The 25,599-nt window shown below is 51.0% G+C and overlaps 1 protein-coding gene across 1 annotated transcript in view; it reads right to left on the reverse strand.

Moving 5' to 3' along the window:
- adamts6 (ADAM metallopeptidase with thrombospondin type 1 motif, 6) overlaps nucleotides 1–25,599 on the reverse strand; it is a 429,889-nt gene that overhangs the window by 41,843 nt on the left and 362,447 nt on the right. Inside the window, exon 20 of the mRNA XM_038791039.1 lies at nucleotides 2,186–2,324. Coding sequence (XP_038646967.1) covers nucleotides 2,186–2,324 — 139 coding nt within the window. The remainder of the gene's footprint in view (nucleotides 1–2,185; nucleotides 2,325–25,599) is intronic.

A 25,599-nucleotide genomic window follows, 5' to 3' on the forward strand; every position in this document is an offset into this window, starting at 1 on the left:
TTTTAATTCCCGATTTGTATTTAATTCAAATTTCACCATCGGCTCTGAATTCCTTAGTGATGTCCTGATCTTCTGCCATAACTTGGGCATAAGATCAGCAGAACCCCCCAAGAGAAATGGCTGTAACAGGAATTTTTACCATTTCTTCAGGAGTTCCACTGATCTCCCTCTGAAGCTACAGGAGAAGATTGAGAGAATTCCCATAGATTCCAGGGTCAATTTATATAATTTACTGGTATAAATTTGGAAATGATATGAAAACTGCCAAACTGTGTTCAAGTTCAATAGGATGGAATAAAGTAGAATAGGATATTCTTTATGTAGTACCCATGTTTTAACTTGAAGCAAAAATGGAACCATCAAAGTTTTTCAGAGAGAAATGACGCCATTTTCCAGTGTACATTCCAGTTGCATCTCAATTTGGTCAATTAGATGAAGCTGGAATAATCTGACCACTGAAATCACTTGAAAATGAAATGAAATTTCATTTCAGCACGGTAGCATGGTGGTTAGCATCAATGCTTCACAGCTCCAGGGTCCCAGGTTCAATTCCCGGCTGGGTCACTGTCTGTGCGGAGTCTGCACGTCCTCCCCGTTTGTGCGTGGGTTTCCTCCAGGTGCTCCGGTTTCCTCCCACAGTCCAAAGATGTGCGGGTTAGGTGGATTGGCCAGGCTAAATTGCCCTTAGTGTCCTAAAAAATAAGGTTAATGGCGGTTGTTGGGTTACTGGTATAGGGTGGATACGTGGGCTTGAGTAGGGTGATCATTGCTCGGCACAATATCGAGGGCCGAAGGGCCTGTTCTGTGCTGTACTGTTCTAATTCTAATTCTAAATGAAAATCGCTTATTGTCACGAGTAGGCTTCAATGAAGTTACTGTGAAAAGCCACATTCCGGCGCCTGTTCGGGGAGGCTGGTACGGGAATTGAACAGTGCTGCTGGCCTGCCTTGGTCTGCTTTAAAAGCCAGTGATTTAGCCCAGTGTGCTAAACCAAGTAAGAAGCTCAAGAATCCAGTGTGTATTTCTTTTTCTTTATTCATTCATGGGCGTTGCTGGCAAGGCTAGCATTTGTTACCCGTCCCTAACTGTCCTTGAACCCGAGTGTCTTAATGGCAGTCGCAGAGGGCAATTAAGAGTCAACCACATTGCTGTGAATCTGGAGTCACGTGTAGGCCAGACCATGATAGGATACCAGATTTGCTTCCCTGAAGGGCATTGGTGAGCCAAATGAGTGTTGAACGACAATCAGTGATAGTTTCATGGTCACAATTACTGAGACTAGCTTTCAATTCCCGGTTTATTAATTTAATTTAAATTCCATCAGCTGCCATGGTGGGATTTGAACCCATGTTCCCAGAGCTTAAGCCTGGGCCTCTAGATTGCCAGTCCAATGACATTGCCATTATGCCCCTATGTTAGGTATAATTCACTGTTTGCAAAAAAGCCGACTAAAAATCTTCCCCCCTCCTCAGCATATTCAGGTTGAATTCCAAAGGTGCTCCAGTACTTCAAAGAAGTGACCATGTTCTTCCAGTGTTAGCCCAGACAGTGAGCAATAGGTTATTCAACTGTGAAAGGAATCAGAGATGAGTCCATTTTTGTCATCGCCAGACATCCACGATTTCCAGCCAAGGTCATGATCTGTTGCTGGCACTATAGCTTATTTTCCTTCCTGCCTAATCACTTACCTGACTGATATTGAGAGAGTTCAGCAGATTGGAAATAAAGATGAGGACATTCTGGTGTGCATGGTTTACTGCTGTACTAGACAATGCTTTTACCTACTAGACCATTGGAGAAATCATCTACAATTAATACGGTTTTTTCTTTTCAATTGTTTTACCTAATGAAACTGGTGGGATCTAGTGTTTAAGTAATAGTTGTAAACAGTCCTGAACTGGGGAAAGAGCAGGGGCATGAGACTAATTGAGTAGGTCTTTCAAAGAGCCATTATAAGCCTGATGGGACAAATGGTCTTCTTCTATACATAAGATTCTAAGAGTGGATAATATTGTGAAATGCCTAATACTTGTGCTTATGCACATTCTGAGGAACAGCTGATTTGACTATACCTTGCAAAGTTTACAGAGGTGCACAAGTACACTGCAGTTTTATCCACAAACCATACAACCTGCATTAAGAATCAGTAATTATTGATAATCCGGCTGTATTCATGCAGTTCTACCTCCAGCACAGGTGGCAGAGCATTCTGACCATGGCAGATGATGCCATGTAAATCCCACTTCTGTGTCACCACTACCAGTGCGAGTGATTGGAACGTTAAATTTGTATCGAATTCCCTGGTTTGGTTCTTGTAGAAGCACCTATGACGAAACAAAGCAGATCAGATAGGCTTAGGTCTGGAACCTTGCTTATTAGGGTCATGCACATGTAATGCCATTCAATTTAATCTTTCATATTACAACAAACTTCCTTCATCTCATTACATTGCTCAGACAATTTTTTTAAAAATTCTCTTTTGGTGACTTCCTTTGTTCTACTCAAAATAAGAGATGTCAGTGCCACAGAATTGGATGCTTTCTCCATATTTGTCACTTGGTGTTAGTACTGCATTTTCCCAAGGAAGAGGCAGAATAAAGGACTGGATTTGCTCAGAAGGTCTGGCACACTAAGCTCATTACTGGGGCAGGTGGGACATGTTTACAAATTCTGCTGTATTTTGGCTGTGCCTGGGTTTACAGAAGGAGTGACAGCGGGTGAGTCTCAGAGTCATCGCCCTTTTACTGGAGAAGGGATTACACCATCAAGCAGAATTCCTTTCCAATTTTGCCTCTGATGCCCTCTTTCCGTACCCCTTCCCTCAATTTATTGTCTGGAGGAAGCTGTAGACATAAAGGTCTCATGTTAAACAGATAATTCTGGCCTTTGGCAATATCGACAAAGAAGAGTTCAATGAAAAATACCTCTTTATTAGCTTGTGGTTTTCTGTGGAAAACTGGTAGCTGAAGGTGGGATAGTGGATGGAGAAAATTCACAAGATAAGCCAAAGGTGTAGAAAAAAGACTGGCAAGATTTCTGGGCAGGTGTCAAAGGAACTAAAACCACAGGTTAGAAGGAGTACGATGCAATTGCCATTCCAGAGTCTAGCTATAAGCTGTCCTGGTATAGAGTTAAATATTACATGATATAAGATCATTAGAAATGAGAGGGAAATTGGGAAAGAAGGGAGATATTAATTAAAAACATTATTGCAACAGTAAAGGTGTTTGGGTTGAGGTAACATATTGGGTTGAGTTAAGGAAAGCAAAGGATGAAAAACATGTGTAGTGACAGTCTGCAGGCATGCTGATTGTGGGAAGCATGTATCAAAAATAATGGCTGGTATTTTCCAGACTGGAGCCTAATTGCAGTGTTGGGAAGTCAGAGTGATACTTACAGGGCAGTGGGTGAGCTTTTACACCCAAATTTCCAATTTAAAGATAATTAATTATTCATCACGAGGAACTTGTTGCATTCCGTGGCTGGGTGGGCAGCGATTCATGTGCCCCACTGTTACCTTATAAGGTCGAATGTCGTGGTGCCACATTTAAAAGGCACCCACACAGGCATTAACTCATTGCAGGCCAGATGCATTGTGAACCTCTGCATCTCCATAGCTACCCAAATCAAAAAAATGCTCAACTGCACGGTTCAGTGAGGCTGTCCAGGAAAGGCAGGAGGCCTCTTTCAGAGGGATGGGAGCAGGCGGTCCTTCCCCTGACCACTCCGGCCTATGCTGAAGGTATGCAATTGGCCCTGAGACAAACTTTGGAGATGCGAAGGCAGGCAGGGGAACATCAGACAGTTGTTTCAGGCCATCACCAGACTGGGATGAAGGATGGAGTGCATCTCCGTTCTGTCTGATGTCGTGGCCCTGGCTTGCAAGTATGTCAAAATCCCCATGGGAAGGGTGGTGTCTATTTTGGAGATCCTGGTCCAGCAGTTACTGGTAGATTTGGTAGGGGCTGGTTTAGCTCACTCGGCTAAATCGCTGGCTTTTAAAGCAGACCAAGGCAGGCCAGCAGCACGGTTCGATTCCCGTACCAGCCTCCCCGGACAGGCGCCGGAATATGGCGACTAGGGGCTTTTCACAGTAACTTCATTGAAGCCTACTTGTGACAATAAGCGATTTTCATTTTTTTTTCATTTGTGCTTGAAACTGCATTCCATCACTCTAGCCATGGGTTCCAGCAGTGTTTCAGCATGAGAGGGATGGGGCACCTCGACCTCCCTCCAGGTGCCCCTTCTCCTCAGGGGGTCAGGGAGGGATCATTGGACACAAAAGGAGACTAGCCTCCGGCAGACATATGGAGGGCACCCACCCAGGATTCTCCAAAGGTGCCCTGCCACTCCAGTAATCCTATCAGCTCCAGGCCAAGGAGGGTTCACTTGCCGCAGAGCAGGAGACGCTTAACAGACTTGGGCCAGCTGGGTTTCTGGCTCCCAAAGGACAGCCAACAAATTAATCTCAGACAACAGGACATCACAGTCAGCGGCTGACTCCATCTCTACTGCAGATATCGGGGCTGTATCGAGACGTAGTGGTCGAACTAGAACAATTAATAAGTTTTGAATGCACAATGGTGGCATGGGTCTTCATTATGGTTTGTAATCTTCGACATTTTAAATATATTTTGAATTTATTCCTCTCCACATCTCGGGTATTGAATGGCTAATTGATGTGATGCAAGGTTCTGCGTTCATTCAAAGGTACCAAATGAACCCTCCAATTATCTCCCATCTTGTCCCTCAGTTGCATTAAGACTCACTCAATCCCATCACAGTGAATAGCCTTTCATTCCACATCAGTGACATGAACAAAGGCACTTCCTATAAGCAAATGATGGCTGGATAATACACAAGTAACCCTTGTATCTCGAGCAGACATGTAACCTCACAATAATTGTTTATCAAGATTAGTGATTCTTCTGAAGACGTTGCACTAAAATCTGTAGTTTGGGGATGTTATAAGCAGCTGTTGCAATCAATGTTGGTGTCTTTTTACCCACGTGTGCTTTGCAATGAGGTTCATTTTACAACTGTGAGGTTTTGGGACAAGCAATATTCATCGTGGAGCATCTTAGCCTTTCATGCCTTCCTGCAGCATTATGTCATCTCCACTTTTAAGGCAGAACATTATTCCTTTATTAGGTCCCCACTCCCCCATACATGACTCTGAGTGAAGGAAGTCGGTTCCATTCGGTGACATTTGAAATGTCTGCCAGGCAGGAATGTGTGTATGCTGTCAGGGTTGTGTGAACATCCTGATGAAGCCGTCTGCTTACCTGTGAGGACCTTACTTTGCTCCTGAGTGGCTGCCTAGCGTTGCTTCACAGTATCTTTCCATAAAGGCACAGAATGTAAATCGATATGGAATCATTGCATGACTGTGCACTCAGTGACTTAGGGTAGATAGAAAGGATTGGTCTTTGTGAGAAGGACAATGACAAGGGCAGTAATGATATGAAAGCAATGCTCCGGAACATCTCCTGAGTTCTCAGCAGTATTGATGAAGGATTAAGTTATCATTGGTTGCTGTGTTAAAACTGACTGGGTCACGTCTTTCTCAGATGCCATGGTAATCCAAGACATAAACTTGCAGGCTTTCAGTGAACGCAGGGTAATAATGAGTGTTTGTCAATGATCACACAATGGTCCTGCTAAACTTCTGTGAAGACAATGCTAACATAACTCACAGCTTTGCATCCATGCTGTCATGCAACAGATCACTGCATCCTGATGCCCATTTTGGGGCTCAGTATCAAGATGGCCTCTGCATTAATCATGCATGAGAGCTGGCGTTTGGCGAGATATTGCTGTCCGGATGTAGCCGCCTTTGAGAAGGTCAAGCACTAATTATTGATGAATATTTTTCTTTCCAATTTGCTAAGCTGCTGTCATACTGACATGTATGCAATATGTTTCAGCTTCTTGAAAGACACCATGGCCAAGGGCTTCTTGGCACCATGGTTGAAACGTCTGCACTATGTGTAGTTGCTTAAGAATGTGTTCCAGTGAAGTGCTTATCCCATTCCATGGAGGTCGCATGGTCCGAGGCTACTGTGCCTTCCAAAGATTTTTTTAAAATATTTTATTCAGAAAAGTTTTTCATTATAACAAAGGGCACAATTTAACAGGAATGTTTCTCAGTGCCATTTGTGGCGGGTTTCGGTGGGAGTTTTCTGCTGGTTCTGTCAGTGACTTCCCCATCACTATCTAACGACACTTAGGGCGTGATCCAATGCTCACGCTGAGCCCAAAAAGCAGCTCGCTGTGGCGCAGCATGGCCGTTGAAAACCAGGACACCAGACTCCCAGGATCTACCTGGCTCGCAACGCCTCGCGAGATCCAATGTGATCTCATGAGACGTTGTAATGTGAATCTCACTCTGATCACTTTTTGGCAAATTACCAGATTAGAGTGAGGCAGTAAGCCAATGTGCTGATTCCTGAGGTATTGGAGGTTTTGGGATTCAACCCCTTTGCCTTAGAGATCGCGGGTGAGCGCCATTCAGAATTGGACCCTACAAACGCGGAACAGATGGAATGGTACTCATGGGGGGTCTCCCAGGGGATTGGAGGCCTCCAGCTGCATGCCCTTTGGGCAGGGTGGTGTGCTGGCACTGTTGGTGCCAGCTGGGCACCGTGGCAGTGCCAACTGGGTGCCAGGCTCGCACTGTAAAGGTGCCCAGGTGGCACTTCCAGGGACCCTCCCATTGTGTGTTCTGGCTGGGGGGGTCGGGGGTTAGGAATTGCTTCAGGGGCCCTGGAGATCGGATCACCATTTAAAATTGGTGCCCCGATCTCTGGCTACAATGAGGAGCTCCGGCGAGCAGAGCTCCCCACTGTACCAAACGGGACGATGTGCGGCCTTGGCCACGCATTCTCCGTTCAGGCCCCTTATTCAACGTAAAGGTGGATTCCTGATCCCGTACAATGTTGTGGCTATTCAGAAGCCCATGGGAGGTTTTATCCGGCATCTCCCAGACACATCGCGCTCCCATTGGGGTGCGACATGTCTAGTAGATTGCGCCCAAGTAAAACAAAACAATAACATAGAATAAACACCATCGCAAAATACACCCACTGACAACTACCCCCCCCCCCCCCCCCCCACCCTCCTGACTCAACAAAACCAACCCCCCCCCCCCCCCCCCCCCCCCGCAAACTGGCGGTGATCAATTCATTGAAAAAGATGAAAGACTGGCACCCTGAGTAGAAATTGTCCACCAACCCCCTCATAGTGTACTTAACCTTCTCAAAATACAATTCCATTCAATCGTTTAACCAGGCCAAGGGACTGGACAGTACCGAGGACCTCCACCTAAGTAGGACTTGCCTCCTGGCTATTAATGAGGCGAAGGCACGGACATCTCCCTTCACCCCCCGTCTGCAGCCCCAGCGATTCCGTTACACCAAAAATATCCACCAACGGGCATGGCTACAGCTGAAAGCCCAGAATCCCCAACATGCTGCTGAAAAAGGAGAGCCAGTAGCCAGAACATGTGCCAATCCCCCAGCACAACGATCGCACCGATCCTCCACCCCTGATCAAGCAATGAGGATCAAGTGCGTCACCTAGAACTGGGGCAAGATGAGCCGAGCACAAGAGGAGGTGGAGATGACCCTGTGAAGAGCCTCATTCCACACTCTCCATCAAAAACTGGACCCAGTTCCCCATCCCACTAAATAACATAGGAATGATTTACCACCACGTTGCACCCGGCATGGATCTAGGGTAAACAGCGGTAAAGGCCATAATTGAGATCCGCACCTAGTGTGAACCAGTTCGCAATTCACCCAGCGCGCTCCAGATCTTGCCCCAAAATGCCGAACATATCATTATCCCTCATTTGTATTCATTTGAATCTCATTACCGAGATTGAAGTCGAATGCAGCGGCCTCCCAGGAATTACCTGACTCCCCAGCGAGATATCACACAGCCGGCGTTTAGCACTCCTTTTTAAAAACATGTAGCTGTTGCAATGGCGGCTGACGGGAACTAGGAGTTGGGGAGGGCGGGGAGGGGGGGATGAGGAGCTATGTGTCTATGAGGCCTTCAAGGCATCTTTAAATATTGAGGAGACCCTCAGCTGCAGCTGGTCTGTCCTCCCAAACACATCCAGGACAGAGACTTGCTGTGGCTTCATTGCTGAAAGTCAATTTCACTTCCGTTGACTGTGAGTAGCCTCTCACTTCACAACCGAAGGCTTTTGCAAACGACATAGCTTTGTCAGTTGTGAGAGCACTTCACAGCTGCAGGTTGTGTTTGCTGCTTGCTCCAGCTGGTGGCTGCAAATATCTGGAGGCTGCTGTTGCTGTTTCCTTCCTTTTCTGTAGCTGGAAAGAAGGACAATTCTTTCTAAGATATCTGGGTCCTGGAACACCGGATGCAGGGGGAACGTATTTGTCCAGAAGGTAATCCGGTTTGAAGCACACAATGCTGTGTGACCTGGTGATCTTGGCCTCATCAGATGGGGACCCTGCAAGACAGTGGACATGTGGTCAGTGAGAGGGAAGGATCATTTTGTCTGACATGAAAAACTCACTTGACACAGGTCATCTGGGTGAAGGGGCAGTGGATCCTCAGATCTGTGGCACAGGCCAACTTCGCCGGTGACTGCTCTCTCCTCAGTCAGCCCCGCAATCTCTAATCTGTTCCTCATAGGGTGAGGACTAGGACCTCTGGGACTCCGTTCCTGTCTTGGCCCTTTCCCGTTTATTATGAGCCAATGTCTCCTGTGGAGACAAGGAGAGGGCATTGTGAGCCTCATGCTTCATGAATCAGAGCGGTCTATAGCAGGTGGCATGTGAGGGCACTGCGTTTGAACATGAAGGGGTTATGCTGGTTGGTGCCAGAGGGTTCTGAGGAACAAGCTCAAGATCAGATGTGCGGAGGCGCAAGTTGGCAGTCAGTGATCTAGGGGAGGGGAGGTGGTTTGGGAATTTGAGGAGCGGCAGGTGGAACTTATGCCAGGAGAGAGATGGTAACTTACCCTTGCAGCTCAGTGGAGTTTGTTGGTCTTCTTCCAACATTGGAAGGCGGTCCTCTTGGTCTTGCTGCTCTCACTGACATCCGCTGCCTCCCAGGTGTCATTGATGACTCTGCTGCTGGTCCTCCGACCCCCTCGGGGGAACAGGATGCGCATCTCTCAGTCACAACGTCGGGAAATCTGGCCATCGCCAAAGCGAGGAGCAGGTCTGCGTGCTGCCATGCTTCTGTGTTGACTGTGAGTGAGTGGTGAGGAAGCGTCTAAAACAACCCCCCTTTGTTAGTGGCAAGAGGCTGAGGCGAGTGAATGGTGAATCAGAAGGCGAGAAAGCCAGTAATGGCGAGTAGCTCATCGGGTCTAATTTTTGGCACTAAGTGCCGTTGAGTACAGGCCGCGATTTGGTCAATGCAGCCATTGAGGAACACCCCGCAAAAGCACCCAAAATGACACTTAGAAATGTTTCCGTTGAATTGCGCCCCATGATTCAAACCCCCAGGGCCAAATTTCTCAGGCGACTGACCACACCCTCCACAGCATACTGTACAACCATCACTGCCTAGAGAGCCCCCCTATGCCCCACCCCCCCAACCCATGACTGGGACCAAGACATGAATACCATACAGAGCCCCCTAACATGACAAATACAACCCCAGGAGAGCCCCCATGCCCCTGATAGCAATGCCTCAGCTTGAGGGCAGTGTCTGACTCTTCCATGGACTGTGTTACAACTCTTACCCCAGGACAGTCTTTCACTACTCCTCCCCCCTCCAATACTGTGTTCCACACACACACACTGATGAACCATCAATTGAATGCGAGACGAGTTGCTGTACAAAAGTAAGGCTTTAATAAGCTAGATGTTAGCCCTGCGGTTGACTACAGTAAAATGGACGACCGCCGGGCTTACTGGGTATTTATACCTCACCCTGGAGGCGGGGTTAACTCAGCCTCTCGACCAATCGGGGAGCCGTCACATGACTGGTCTCAACCAATTGGTCGAGAGGCACATGACCGACCAGGGCCAATGGTCTTTCTCCAGCATCCGCTGGCGTATAGCGGCAGACTGCATCCCAGCCATGTAAGCATCTCTCTAATCAGAAGTTCCATGTGCTCCGCGGCTGAAACTTGGATGCAGGTGCAATTCCTCCCCAGGACAGCGTGGGCCTGGTAAAAATCGTCTAATGACTCACCGGGGAACTGCTGTCTGGTAGCCAGCAGATGTCGGGTGAATACTCTGTTTACCGGTTTAAGAAACTGTCCTTTCAGCTTATCCATGGCCGCGTCGTAATCTTTTTCCTTCGCTATCATCGCGTAGGCCGCAATGCCCACGCTGAAGTGGAGGATATGAAGCTTCTGTGCCATGGTGGGGGGGCTGTTTTCGGATGCCAGGTAACCATCAAAACATGCCAGCCAATGTTTGAAGATTTCTGTAGTGTTCTGAGTTTGCGGGCTGATGCGGAGACATTCGGGCTTGATCCGGAGCTCCATCTTCAAATTTCTAGCTTATTAAATTGATGAACCATCAATTGAACGCGAGACGAGTTGCTGTACAAAAGTAAGGCTTTAATAAGCTAGATGTTAGCCCTGCGGTCGACTACAGTAAAATGGACGACCGCCGGGCGTACTGGGTATTTATACCTCGCCCTGGAGGCGGGGTTAACTCAGCCTCTCGACCAATCGGGGAGCCGTCACATGACTAGTCTCAACCAATCGGTCGAGAGGCACATGACCGACCAGGGCCAATGGTAAGCCGGTGTTCTGCACCAATGGCAGGCAGCTATGTTAATTATACCACCACATTCACCCCTTGCGGAGAAAGAAGCCGGGGGGGGGGGGGGGGGAGGGAGAGAACTGGTGGTATGAGTAGTAGCCAGAGAAGGGAAAACATTTTTGGCTTCCCACTGGCCCAGACATTTATCAATAGTACATATTGTCCATACAAGGTCCATGATGTGGTTGAAAATTAAATTGACTCGATCAGCTTTTTCGTTGCCCTTGACGTCCTGGCAGACCGCCGCAGTGGAGTTGGTGACGCTGGTTCCGCTGATGTCCTGGAGTCCGGGAGCGATGGTCCTTGAACTGTCTCCGTCACCCGGGCTGGTGGTGGAGACGCCATGGATGGGGAAGTGGTGGCCTGGGTGGGGCGCTGGGGGGAACAAAACGGGGGGGGGGGGGGGGGGGGGGGTCTGTGGTGAAGGGGGGGAAGGCCGCATGCCGGCGGGTGCCAGGTCCCGGAGGGAGACCGTGTCCTGTCGACCGTCGGGGTATGCATACTGCGGGTTAGCGTGGAGTAACTGGACTTGTTCCACCAACGGGTCGGACTTGTGCACACACGCACATGCTTCCGGAGCAAGACGGGTCTGGGGGCGGCCAGCCACGTCGGGAGAGGGGATCCGGAGGACAACTTCCTGGGGAAAATAAAAAGACGTTCATGAGGTGTCTGATTTGTTGTGGTACAGAGGAGTGAGCGGATAGAATGTAGGGCATCGGGGATAACCTCTTGCCATCAGGAAATAGGGAGATCTCTGGACCGGAGGGCCAGTAGTATGGTCTTCCAGATGGTAACATTTTCCCGCTCGACCTGTCCGTTACTCCGAGGGTTATAGCTGGTCGTCCTGCTAGAGGCAATGCCCCTGATGAGCAGGAATTGACGCAGCTCGTCGCTCATAAATGAGGACCCCCGATCGCTATGTATGTATGGAGAGGAGGGCCTTAATGACGGTCGATGTGGTCATGTCGGGGCAGGGAATGGCGAAGGGGAAGCGGGAGTATTCGTCGATTACCGTCAGGAAGTAAATGTTGCGGTTCCTAGAGGGAAGGGGCCCCTTGAAGTCAATGCTGAGACGTTCGAAGGTGCGGGATGCTTTGATCAGATGTGCGCGCTCGGGGCGGTAGAAGTGCGGTTTGCACTCTGCGCAGATGTGGCAGTCACGGGTTACTGTCCTGACTTCCTCGATGGAGTAGGGCAGGTTGCGGGCCTTAATGAAGTGGTGTAGGCGGGTCACCCCTGGATGGCAGAGGAGGCGGAGGCGGTCTATCTACGCGGTGGCGCAGGTACCGCGGGACAGGGCATCAGGAGGCTCATTGAGCTTCCCAGGACGATACAAGATCTCATAGTTGTACGTGGACAACTCGATCCGCTACCGTAAGATCTTGTCATTCTTAATCTTGCCCCTCTGTGCATTATCGAACATGAAGGCTACTGACCGTTGGTCTGTGAGGAGGGTAAACTTCCTGCCGGCCAAATAGTGCCTCCAATGTCGCACAGTTTCGACTATGGCCAGGGCTTCCTTTTCCACTGAGGAGTGGCGGAGTTCGGAAGCCTGGTGGGTTCTGGAGAAGAAGGCCACGGGTCTGCCCGCTTGGTTCAGGGTGGCCGCCAGAGCTACTTCTGATGCGTCGCTCTCGACCTGGAAGGGGAGGGACTCGTCGATGGCGCGCATCGTGGCCTTTGCGATGTCCGCTGTGATGCGGCTAAAGGCCTGGCAGGCCTCTGTCGACGGTGGGAAGGTCATGGTTTGAATGAGGGGACGGGCCTTGTCGACATAATTGGGAACCCATTGGGCGTAGTAAGCGAAAAAACCCAGGCAGCGTTTGAGGGATTTGAGGGTATTAGGGAGAGGGAGTTCTATCAGGGGGCGCATGCGTTCAGGGTCGGGGCCTATCACTCCGTTACGCACTACGTAGCCGAGGATGGCTAGACGGTCAGTGCTAAACACGCACTTATCCTTATTGTAAGTGAGGTTAAGGAGTTTTGCGGTTTGGAGAAATTTCCGGAGGTTGGTGTCATGGTCCTGCTGGTCGTGGCCGCAGATGGTGACATTATCGAGGTACGGGAAGGTAGCCTGTAATCCGTACTTGTCGACCATTCGGTCCATCTCCCGTTGGAAGACCGAGACCCCATTTGTGACACCGAATGGAATCCTAAGGAAGTGGTAGAGGCGCCCATCAGCCTCGAACGCGGTGTACTTGCGGTCACTCGCGCGGATGGGGACCTGGTGATAGGCGGACTTGAGGTCCACAGTGGAGAAGACTTTGTATTTCGCGATATTGTTTACCATGGCGGAAATACGGGGGAGAGGATACGGGTCCAGTTGCGTAAACCGGTTGATGGTCTGGCTATAGTCAATGACCATCCGGTTTTTCTCCCCAGTCCGGACCACCAGCACTTGGGCTCGCCAAGGACTGTTGCTGGCCTCGATGACCCCTTCCTTCAGCAACCTCTGGACCTCGGACCTGATGAAGGTCTGGCCCTGGGCGCTGTACCGTCTGCTCCGTGGCACGACGGGTTTGCAATCGGGGGTGAGATTAGCGACCAAGGAGGGGGGGGTCCACTTTGAGGGACGTGAGGCTGCAGACAGTGAGGTGGGGTATAGGGCCGCCGAATTGGAAGGTCAAGCTTTGCAGGTTGCACTGGAAGTCCAGTCCTAGGAGTACCGGTGCATAAAGGTCAGGGAGGACAAGGAGTTTATAATTTTAAAAAACCTTCCCTTGGACCGTGAGGTCCACGATGCAGCAGCCGGTGATGCGGACGGAGTGCGAACCTGAGGCTAACCCAATTTTGTGTTTTACAGGATGGACAGGGAGCGCGCAGCGTCTTACCGTGGCAGGGTGAACAAAGCTTTCCGTGCTCCCGGAGTCCAGCGGGCAGCCCGTCTCGTGGCCGTTGAGGTGGATCAGTGTCGTTGTTTTGGCGAGCGTGCGTGGCCGTGACTGGTCGAGTTGAATGGCCGCGAGCCGTGGGGAAGAACCATCGTCGTAGTCGTCGTCGGCCGAGTAGGTGCTGGCAAAACCTTGTGTGCCAGTCCAAGATGGCGGCGCCAATGACCCGCACGTGGAGTCGGGGCCCCAAGATGGCGGCGCCCAGGACTCGCACGTGGAGTCGGCGCCCCAAGATGGCGGCGCCCAGGACCCGCACGTGGCGTCCAGGGCCCAAGATGGCGGCGCCCGCGGGGCCCTCGTGATTGCTGGGGGGCGGGGTTAGCGGTGCCGGCGGGCCTATCGGAGCGGCTGAGAGCGGGGGCAGAGAGGCGTGCAGGCCGGACGCAGGGCCCGGGGGCGGGGGGGAGAGATTAGCTCGGTGCGCTGGAAGGGCCCGGAAGGGCCCAGAGGAGGGGGTAGGCGCGCAGGCCGGGCGCAGGAGCCCGGGGGCGGGGAGGGGGGGGGGGGGGAAAGAGATTTGCGTGGTGCGCTGGAAGGGCCCGGATGGGCCCGGAGGAGGGGGGGAGGTGCGCAGGCCGGGCGCAGGGGCCCAGGGGCGGGGGGGGGGGGGGGGGGGGGGGGGGGGAGAAATTGGCGTGGTGTGCTGGAAGGGCCCGAAAAGGCCCAGAGGGGGGGGGATCCTCGGTCGCTGCGCGGTACAGCAGCGACCGATTTGGCCTGGCAGACCGTCGAAAAGTGGCCCTTCTTCCCGCAGCTCTTACAGAGGGCGGAGCGGGCCGGGCAGCGCGGGCGAGGGTGTTTAGCGAACCCACAGAAATAGCAGCGGGGCTTCCGCGGACTTGTCGGGGCGTCCTGCGGCGCAGGCCTGAGGGGGGGCGGGAGCGGCGGATGGCAGTGGGGAAGCGTGCCAGGAGGCTCAGGGTGCTGAGGTCGCCTTTCTCCAGCATCTGCTGGCGTATAGCGGCAGACTGCATCCCAGCCATATAAGCATCTCTCTAATCAGAAGTTCCATGTGCTCCGTGGCTGAAACTTGGATGCAGGTGCAATTCCTCCCCAGGACAGTGTGGGCCTGGTAAAAATCATCTAATGACTCACCGGGGAACTGCTATCTGGTAGCCAGCAGATGTCGGGCGAATACTCTGTTTACCGGTTTAAGAAACTGTCCTTTCAGCTTATCCATGGCCGCGTCGTAATCTTTCTCCTTCGCTATCATCGCGTAGGCTGCCATGCCCACGCTGGAGTGGAGGATATGAAGCTTCTGTGCCATGGTGGGGGGGCTGTTTTCGGACGGCAGGTAACCATCAAAACATGCCAGCCAATGTTTGAAGATTTCTGTAGCGTTCTGAGTTTGCGGGCTGATGCAGAGACATTTAGGCTTGATCCGGAGCTCCATCTTCAAATTTCTAGCTTATTAAATTGATGAACCATCAATTCAACGCGAGACGAGTTGCTGTACAAAAGTAAGGCTTTAATAAGCTAGATGTTACCCCTGCGGTCGACTACAGTAAAATGGACGACCGCCGGGCGTACTGGGTATTTATACCTCGCCCTGGAGGCGGGGTTAACTCAGCCTCTCGACCAATCGGGGAGCCGTCACATGACTGGTCTCAACCAATCGGTTGAGAGGCACATGACCGACCAGGGCCAATGGTAAGCCGGTGTTCTGCACCAATGGCAGGCAGCTATGTTAATCATACCACCACACACACCCTCAAGTACTGCCTTGGTCCTCCACTCCACTCCACTCCCGTGTTCGCCTCATCCTCTCAGTCACCCTCTCAGTCTTCCCTCTCCCCGCTGTCTTGCCTCCCATGACCAGCCTTGACACAGCTTGTAATACAGGAACCCGACATCACACAGCCACAAAATGGTAGATTTGAATTTCATATCAATTGGGAGAATCACGCAGCTCCTGGAGTAAATGCAATGGTTTAGAAATTGTATTGTATCCAAATTAGGGTGCAATCTGGAAGCAACACATGAGGCGACACAATTAATGAATCTGACAACAAGACCAAGGCAAATTCTTCCCCTGGCTTCATCACCATATTACCAATGAGCTGTGGGTGCTGTCCCTGGCCCCAGAGGCAGCTCATGGTTCGCAGGAAGTGCGGCACGGTCGACTGTCACAGAGAGCAGTCAAAAACCCCTGGAGACTGGGTGGAGGAAGGTAATTGGGAGGAAGTATGGCAGCGGGCCAGCAGTAATCCACAGTCATCGACACACCAGGTGGGGGGATCAATCCTACAGGCTGTAGGCTGAATTATTCTTATTGTTTTGATATCAAAATACGGGTATAGGAATTTCAACCCAAGTGTTTCTTTTTAAGTAATATTGGAACTAAGTAATTTCATTTTCAAAGCATTCAGTTTTTTTTTCCTGGGAATGGTTAAGTGAAGCTCCACAGGCCTGCTGGTACAGCTGGCAAGGAGATCTATTGTTGCCATTACACTTCACCTATGAAAAACCATGCTCCCTGCCAGCTGGAAGAAAAGAAGAGATTTTCGGGCAGCTGTTAAAGGTCAAACTCTAAGTGAGTGTTGGGCTCTACCCAGAGTTCCAATGGAGAAGATTCCTACAAGCAGATTCCACATTTAAGAGACAATTTTCAAACAGGTCATTGTTTGCAAGTTATAAATGGTTCAGGTTGCAGCTTGAAAGAATTAGGTTTGTTTCTGGCCAGAGAGAATTAATCGGCTCTGTGGTAAGCAAATTGGGCTTTTTATTTACTGTTATGTTTTTATTCATTATCTATTATTCCAGTACCCCATTCCAAATCACTTCGCAACTTTATAATAACAATAACGGATGTTCACTCTTCCATGGATGTTCCATCCCAAATCCTGGACTCAGGGATGTTTGCATACTTTTTCTGGAAATCTGTACTACCTACTATGTAACTGGGACACTGGGATCAGATGGGAGCAAGATAGTGAGGAGGAGGTGGAAAGTTACTGTAATCTTTCACCACAGTTTATGTGAAAGAGCTAAGAATTTCCATGTTGTATTGTGACACACTCAATCACTCTGGAATCACCCTACCCTATAAATTTAAAATCCTCCCCAAGTACCCTTAACAACAATGGACACCATTGATTTAATTCTCCCATCTGCATTGTATCATAATACAATAATCCCAACTGCCAGCAAAGTTGAGGCCGATTGTCTCAAATGAAAATCTTCCATTGCCTGGAGCCATACCTCGTTTAGAGAAACCCAACAGCCCCTCCTTAGCTCAGTGAGGAATGCACAATAAAGGTGGCTTTTCAGGGTCACACATATCCTAAAAACAAATTTCTAAAACTATGGTGAGGCTCCCCCGCAGGATTACAAAATCAGAAATGCATCTCAATAAATTAATGAACACATTGGGGTAATTCTATCACGGGTAAAATGCTGTAAGAGCCTGCTGACCCCTCTGCCCAAATTCTCAAGATGCACTCCCAGCCGATGAACCTCAATATTTGGAGTACAAACTTGCAAGATTTTCCCCTTAACTGCACGTACTTTCATTTTGGGGCATGAATACAATTCCATGGATGGGTACCAACTTATGTAATTTTCAAAGGATCCAGATGAGCAAATATTTTAATGAAGAAGGTATGTTCCTGTTTCCCAAACTTGTTTTTGTTTTGGAGAGCGAGGGAGTACAGCCAGAAGAGTTCACTGGTCTCACAACAATAGCATGAAAAATTGATACATTTGATGCATTCTGACATGATCATTGTCTTCACATTGTGTGCTTGTAAACAACAAAAATAGCTTGGGCAAGTATTGAAACTTGTGCCCCTTTGAGTTACTAATCAGGCAGGCTAGTAATTAAGAGGATAAGTGGTCTATGCTGTTGCCAGTAACAAGACATATTTGTGCCACTACACAATGGAAACATTCTGCTGACTATTAGCAGGCCTGTGCACATCTCCATCCTTCCCTCCGTAAATATGCAATTTCCTCAGTTTCTTTTGTTCCTGCAGCTCACAATGGCAACTGCTACACCTTTCCAAGACCAACATTTGCATGCACAGCAAATGGTGAACACCATTACTGGGCAATTAGGCTCCACAGTTTCATCGGTGCTGGCAGTACGGGAGCTGAAAAGCCATAAAATATTGAATGGCGAGGCCTGCACTTTGGCCAATTCTGGTGTGGCCGGTGCTGTGCCCCAGGCTGGGAATGCTGTTAGCACCTTCACTGATTTTACGCATGTTCCTGAAACTCGTATCACACAGCTCTTCTGAACACCTGTGTGTGGTAGTCACCACTGTTGTATATATATCGCGTATGAGGTGTATTACGGTAAGGCTCCTGTACTACAGGTACGGGGGTAGATCCCTGCCTGCTGGCTCCGCCCAGTAGGTGGAGTATAAATGTGTGGGCTCTCCGGGCTGCAGCCATTTCGGCAGCAGCTGCGGGAGGCTACACATCTCTGCGTAATAAAGCCTCGATTACTCTCTACTCTCGTCTCGTCGTAATTCATAGTGCATCACTGTGTTAATCAGTCATGGCTGTATAAGCTGCAATAGCAGCTACCCCCTCCCCCCTGCCCCACCAAGATAGTGTTATTTAAAAGTCATCCATCCAGAGAGCAGGTAAGGGGTTGTCGACTTACTTCTGCAATGGAAAAGTTTGTTGAAGTGGTGTGGTTTGCTTTTTGGGAATGTGGTAGTATGACAAGAGGTACTACGGTACCTGGGAATGTGAGCTACCATTGGTGGAGAAGGCTCGCTGCTCATTGGCACAAGTGTTTGCTTCTCATTGGTCGGGACGTAAGGTAGCTCCGCCCAGTGAGGCGGGGTATAAGAACCCGTGTTCCCAGCAGCCATCCTTCTTTCTGTACTCGAGCTGCTGGGAAAACATCTTGTAGATTAAAGCCTTCAATTCGGACTACTCCTTCGTTTCAGTAGTTATTGATCGGACTACTCCTTCATTTCAGTAGTTATTGATCGCGCATCAATTTAGTCTACAAGTTTATAAAGGATGGAGGTCTGCATCAGGCCGGAGTGTCTACGACTTAGCCCCCACGCAGCTAATGTAGCAGCCACATTCAAGCACTGGCTGGCTTGTTTTAACAGCTACCTCAGTACGGCAGAAAATGTACCGACGAGGGAGCAGAAGCTACACATCCTCCACTTGTGCGTTGGCACCGCCATCTACACACTCATCGAGGACAGGTCCGACTACGACTCTGCCATGGAACTGCTTAAAGGACACTTCATCCGGCCGGTGAATCAAGTTTACGCTCGGCACTTGCTGGCTACGAGGCAGCAGATCCCTGATGAGTCGTTAGACGATTTTTACCGTGTGCTCCTTGTACTGGGGAGGAACTCCGGCTCCCCGCAAGTTTCTGCTACTGAGCACGCTGAACTCTTAATCCGAGCCGCCTTTGTTGAGGGCATGAAGTCCCCACAAATCCGCCAGAGACTGTTAGAAAGGGAAACTTTGAGCCTCACGGAGGCAAGGGCCCTCGCGAACTCTCTAGATGTTGCGAACAGAAACGCCCGTTCATACGCCCCAGACCGCGCGGCGGCCTCCTGGGCAGCGTGGAATTCAGCCTCCCTTTCCCCTACGGACTTGGAATCGCCCCAGGACTGCGTTGCAAGACGACTTGGAAACCCCGCTGGGCCCCATTGTTATTTTTGTGGCCAGGCAAACCCACCCCTGACAGCGTTGCCCAGCCCCATCGGCAACGTGCAAGGGCTGCAGGAAGAAGGGCCATTTTCAGTCCGTTTGCCAGGCCAAGACGATCGCTGCGGTCCCAGGCAGCGACTGCGGGACACCACCCCGTCTCTCTCCAAGGGCCCCATGCAGCTTGCGAACTTCTCTGCCCCCATACCCCAACGCCATGTGCGTCCTCCGGGCGCCGCCATCTTGTGTTTCCGACGCCACGTGCGGGGGACGGACGCCGCCATTTTGTCCATCCCCGCCATGTGCGACCAGTGGGCACCTCCATCTTGGATTGGCTCCGAGGACCCCGGCGCGGGTGACTATGCACCACCCGATGATGACGCCGATCTTCTGCCGCGACTCGCTTCAGTCACGTTGGACCAGTCTCGACCCCGCACCCTCTCTACGGCGACGACAAAGGTCCTGCTCAACGGGCACGAAACAAGCTGCCTGCTGGACTCCGGGAGCACGGAGAGTTTCATACACCCTGCCACGGTAAGACGCTGCACTCTCCCTGTCTACCCCGTAAAGCAACAAAATCGCCCTGGCCTCTGGCTCCCATTCGGTTGAGATCACGGGGTATTGTGTCACCGACCTCACGGTCCAGGGGAGGGAGTTTAAAAATTACAGGCTCTACGTCCTCCCCCATCTCTGCGCAGCCGCGCTCCTGGGGTTAGACTTCCAGTGTAACCTCCAGAGCCTAACTTTTAAATTCGGCGGCCCTATACCTCCCCTCACTGTCTGCAACCTCACGACCCTCAAGGTCGATCCCCCGTCCTTGTTTGCAAACCTCACCCCGAATTACAAACCCGTTTGTGGTACACCCGGGGGACCAGGAGGGGGGGATTGGGAGGCTCCTGCTGAAAAGGGCGTAGAGGAGCTTCAGGTACTTGGGGGTTCAGGTGGCTAGGAGCTGGGGGGCCTTGCATAAGCTAAACCTCACATGGCTGGTGGAGCAAATGGAGGAGGAGTTTAAGAGGTGGGACATGCTGCCGCTGTCTTTGGCGGGTAGGGTGCAGTCAGTCAAGATGACGGTGCTCCCGAGGTTTCTGTTCCTGTTCCAGTGCCTCCCCATCCTTATCCCGAAGGCCTTTTTCAGGCGGGTTAACAGGAGCATTACGGGGTTTGTGTGGGCACACGGGACGCCAAGGGTGAGACGGGTGTTCTTGGAGTGGGGCAGGGATGGGGGGGTGCTGGCGTTGCCCAACCTCTGTGGGTATTATTGGGCTGCCAACGCAGCGATGGTGCGTAAGTGGGTAATGGACGGGGAGGGGGCAGCATGGAAGAGGAATGAGATGGCATCCTGTGTGGGCACGAGCCTGGAAGCGCTGGTAACGGCGCCGCTGCCGCTCCCTCCGACGAGGTATACCACGAGCCCGGTGGTGGCAGCTACCCTCAAGATTTGGGCCCAATGGAGGCGGCACAGGGGGGAGGTGGGGGCCTCGATGGGGTCCCCGATACGGGGGAACCACCGGTTTGTTCCGGGGAGAATTGATGGCGGGTTCCTGAGTTGGCACAGGGCAGGTGTCAGGAGGCTGGGGGACCTGTTGATAGACGGGACGTTTGCGAGCCTGGGTGAGCTGGAGGGGAAGTTTGGGCTTCCCCCGGGGAACACCTTTAGGTACATGCAAGTAAGGGCATTTGTCAGGCGGCAGGTGGCGGGGTTCCCTCTGCTGCCGCCGCGTGGGGTTCAGGACAGGGTGCTCTCGGGGGTATGGGATGGAGAGGGGAGGATCTCGGAAGTGTACCAGGTGATGCAGGAGGTAGACGAGGCCTCGGTGGAGGAGCTGAAAGATAAATGGGAGGAGGAGCTGGGTGAGGAGATTGAGGAGGGGACATGGGCGAATGCCCTAGAAAGGGTGAACTCCTCCTCTTCGTGTGCGAGGCTTAGCCTCATACAGTTTAAGGTGCTGCATAGGGCTCATATGACCGGGACAAGGATGAGCCGGTTTTTGGGACCGAGGACAGGTGTATTAGGTGCTCAGGGAGCATGCCCAGCGCAGGGGGACTTTTGGAAGGGTATAGCAAGGACGGTATCGAGGGTGGTAGGATCCAGGGTCAATCCAGGCTGGGGACTCGCAATATTTGGGGTTGCAGTGGAGCCGGGAGTGCAGGAGGCGAAAGAGGCCGGTGTTCTGGCCTTTGCATCCCTAGTAGCCCGGCGGAGGATTCTTCATCAGTGGAAGGATGCGAGGCCCCCAAGCGTGGAGGCCTGGGTCAACGATATGGCGAAGTTTATTAAATTGGAGAGGGTGAAATATGCCGGAAGGGGGTCAGTGGAGGGTTTTTTTTTGGGGGGGGGGAGAAAGGGGGGGGGTGAAAGGCGGGGGGAGAAAGGAGGGGGGGGAGGGGGGCTGTCTCTTTGTTTTTGTTTTGGGTTGAATATCTGTTTTTTGCCAACGACGGGCGTTAATTTATTGTTTCTCTTTTGTATATGCGGGGGGGGGGGGGGATCTGTTCTTTTTGTTCTTAGAATTTTCTGTTATTGTTTTCTTTTTTGTGAAAATGTGAAAATTTGAATAAAAATTATTTTTTTTAAAAAGGTGCTCCTGGAGATGATGGGAAAGGCATCAATTTCGCTGTTATTAAGGTTGGAGGAGTGCTTTCTGCAGGTGATTAGGAAGGATCAGACGGGGTTTGTAAAGGGTAGGAAGTTGTCCTCAAATGTGCGGCGCTTGTTAAATATGGTGCTCTCCCCTTCAGCAGAGAGGAGCAGGAGTTGGTGGTGGTTCTGGATGCGGAGAAGGCATTTTATCGAGTAGAATGGAATTATTTGTTTGTGGTTAGAGATGTTTGGGATTGGGCCTAACTTTGTGGCGTGGGACAAATTATTATATAAGGAACCGAAGGCAAGTATGCATACAAATGAGGTGAACCCGGGATATTTTCAGCTGCATAGGGGAACGAGGCAAGGATGTCCCATGTTCCCCTTTTGTTTGCTTTGGCGAAAGAGCCCTTGGCCATTGCGCTTAGGAGCTCGGATAAGTGGATGAGGATATTCGGGGGGGGGGGGGGGGGGGGGGGATGGTCTATGTTGAATCCGGGTCAATCGGTGGGGGATATAAATATAATGAGGCTGCTCAAGAGGTTTGGAATTTTTTCAGATATAAACTGAATTTAGAAAAGAGCGAGTGCTATTTTCTTTCTTCTCTGGGGGTGGGAGCTGACTTGGGGGTATTGCTGTTTTGTGTGCCACTACTCACTTCAGCTAGTTCAGAGAGCAGGTGGCTCGAGACTGGGCCCGGCTCCGTAAATTGAATTTTATAAGCTTGGTGGGTAGGGTCAAGGCAGATTTGTTGAGATTCGACAGCCTCCCCTACCATTGGTAGACCAGGTACAGGCGGTCAAAATTAATATCTTGCCCCGGTTTTTATTTTTGTTTCAGTGTCTTTTAGCCGAAGGCGTCTGTTACAGGGGTGGAACGGTTGATTTTGTCATTTGTCTGGGCAGGTACGATAACGAGGATTCAGAGAGGGTGACAGTCCGGGGAATTGGCTTTTCCAAATCTTATGTAGTACTATTGGGTGGCGAACGGCGAGAAGGTGTAGGGCTGGGGTAGGGAGCGAAAACGCCCGTCATGCCCATGCAAGTATGCGCGGACCCGCGGCCAGATGTGCAGGGCCCTGTATCGGCAGCAGGAGCTGTGGGGGCACGCCAGGGCCCTGCTATTCCTCTTGAAATCAAAGAATCATGCTGGACTTTTTGAAAAAAGTCTGGAGTGCTTAGCCCAATTTTCAGAAAAGTCCGGCGAGGCTGGGAGGAGCTGGGGGTGATGGAAATTAAGGATTTATTGTATTTTGGGGTATTGGTTGGGGATGGAGGAGTTTCAGTTGTTCTTGATGTTTTGCCTTGTTCTGTTTTATGTATAAAATGTCAAAAATGGTGGGGGTAATGGAGAGTACTTAAAGATTAAAGCTTGCCAAACTACTTGAGATTTTTTTTGAGAAACTCTTCTGTCACTGTAGTGACTATTGGAATTGTAACTCTTCAGTGCACTTTGCCATGTGCTCCTAATGAACTTGAGATGGAAAAACCTTCCAGGGCCACAGGATAGGGAGTTCTCCCAATGCCCTGGTCAACATTTATTTCTCAAATGACACCATTAAAACAGATTAATCTGGTCATTATCTCATTGCTGTTATGGAACATTGCTGTGGAGAAAATGACTGCCATATTTCCTATGTTACAATACTTGACTGCATTAGAAAAAGCTCAATTGACTGTAAGGTGCTTAGGAAGCCCTGAGGTCATGAGGGGTGCTCATGAATCCAATTCTTTCTTTCTTTCTAACAATCTTTCTGTGCTGGGCAGAGGTCTCAGAAGTACAAAGATTCATTCCAATTGTGGAAATAGGGTGCGGGATTCTCCGGTCTCCGACGCCAAAATCACATTCGGCGATCGGCCGGAGAACCCCCATTTGCTCTGAAATCGGGGGGCGGCGCCGCTTTTGCGATGCTCCACCCCCCTCCAAAACGGCATGCTCGCAGAAGATGGCGCGCATCATATGGACTGCCTCAGGACATCACCTGAGGCCCTCCCCCGATGCTCCGCCCCCGATGGGCCATGTTCCCGATGGCGTGGGTCACTCATGCTATTTATTTTCGTGAATCCAGCTTGGCGGCTGCAGACTGAGTCCAGTGACGCCACAGTCGGGTGGGAGCCGTTCCCCGCGCAGTGGGGGCTTTTGTGGGGGTTGGGGGCACCGGTGGGAGGTGGTCCGGGGGTGGCGAGCCTTTTCAAAGGGGGGCAGATTTTGGCAGGCGGGTTGGTGCGCAGCTGGCGCCATGTTGCACGGCACGGCCGCAGTCGTATGCATGCGCAGCCACGGACCCGGCAATTCTCCGGCCGTATCCGCAGCTGAAGCCGGGGGCTTTAAGCTCCATGCCTGCTCGCCCCCCCACCAGATGGAGGCCATTTTTTCAGGCATAAACGTCATCGTTCTCATGCTGGCGTCAGCACTTAGTCTTCAATTACAGAGAATCCAGCCCGCTGAATGTCCGGTCCCTTGTCGACCACACCTCAGTCAGTGACAGTCCTCAAGCTTGCAGCTTATTCACTATTTTGAGGTTTCCCCTGCCAAGATCATACCCCTTGTAATTGAGTGGACAGGAAATGTGAATAATTGTAAATTCTTAACTTTTTAAAAGGAATCCAAAATTCAAATAACAAGAGTCATTTCAAATTTATCTAAAATATGACTGGCTGGATTCTCCATTGGCGGGATCCTCCATTTCGCCGGCAGCGCACCCACACCCGTGGATTTCCCGACGGCGTGGGGGTGCCCACAATGGGAAACCCCATTGGCCGGCTGCCGGAATCCCGCTGCCGGTGGGGGCGTGCCGCACCCGTTTTAAATCCCGCTCGATGTATTTATGTATTTGAGTGTGCACAGAAATTACAACATAATACTACTCATGGAGTTTTGTTCTACTGACCTTGCGTCTACAGTGGAGCAATATCACCATGGTTGAAAAACAAATGTAGCACCTGCACATAACATAACTTACAAGAAAACATTATACCATCAAACCATTAAAAAAAGACCAGGGATGGGATCCTCTGTCGGCCGACGCTGGAATTGTGAATCGCAATCGGGCGGAGAATATGGCGTCAGCCAAAAATTGAGGTCGGCGCTGGGTGACCAGTGGAACACCATACCCAGGCGCCTCGATAGCGGCATGAATGCGTTCCACACCGCGCGCCAACCTGGGCATGCCAAATGTACAGCAGCATGCATTAACATCTCATTAAAGGGCCCGATCCGGTATCTCCATCCTCCCGCGATGTTCTGCCTCCACCAGGCAGAAGTGACGATGGCGCGGTTCATTTGATCTATTTAAAATTAGGAAACAGGCGCCATGGCTGCTGAGGGAGAGGAGGTAGGTAATGGCCCTATGGCTGTGGGCTGACAGTTGTGCCGCTGGCTGAGGGGCATCTGCCAGGGCCAGGAGGAGTAGTGGTGGGGGGGCGCGACCAGGAGATGCTCCAAGGGGTTGGGGTGCCCCCCACCCCCCCCGAGACCAGGGTGTCCAATCATGGACCGCCATTGCCTCAGCCTGCAAGGCAGTCATTTGGTTGCACACCCCCTCACTGCCCACTGTGGCCTGTAAATGGGCAGAGTGCCACTAGTGCTCTCCCAACCCCAGGCCACCCCCCCTAGAGGCCCACAGACACCAGCCAGCCCATCCACAGGATGGGCATGGTCCAGCGCAGTCTGTTGCCCACCAGGTTTTGGCACTCCTCCATGCACCCATCCAAGGCGTTGCCCCACTGCAGGGGCA

The sequence above is a fragment of the Scyliorhinus canicula genome, chromosome 3 (assembly GCF_902713615.1).
Source record: "Scyliorhinus canicula chromosome 3, sScyCan1.1, whole genome shotgun sequence".
Classification (NCBI taxonomy): Eukaryota; Metazoa; Chordata; class Chondrichthyes; order Carcharhiniformes; family Scyliorhinidae; genus Scyliorhinus; species Scyliorhinus canicula.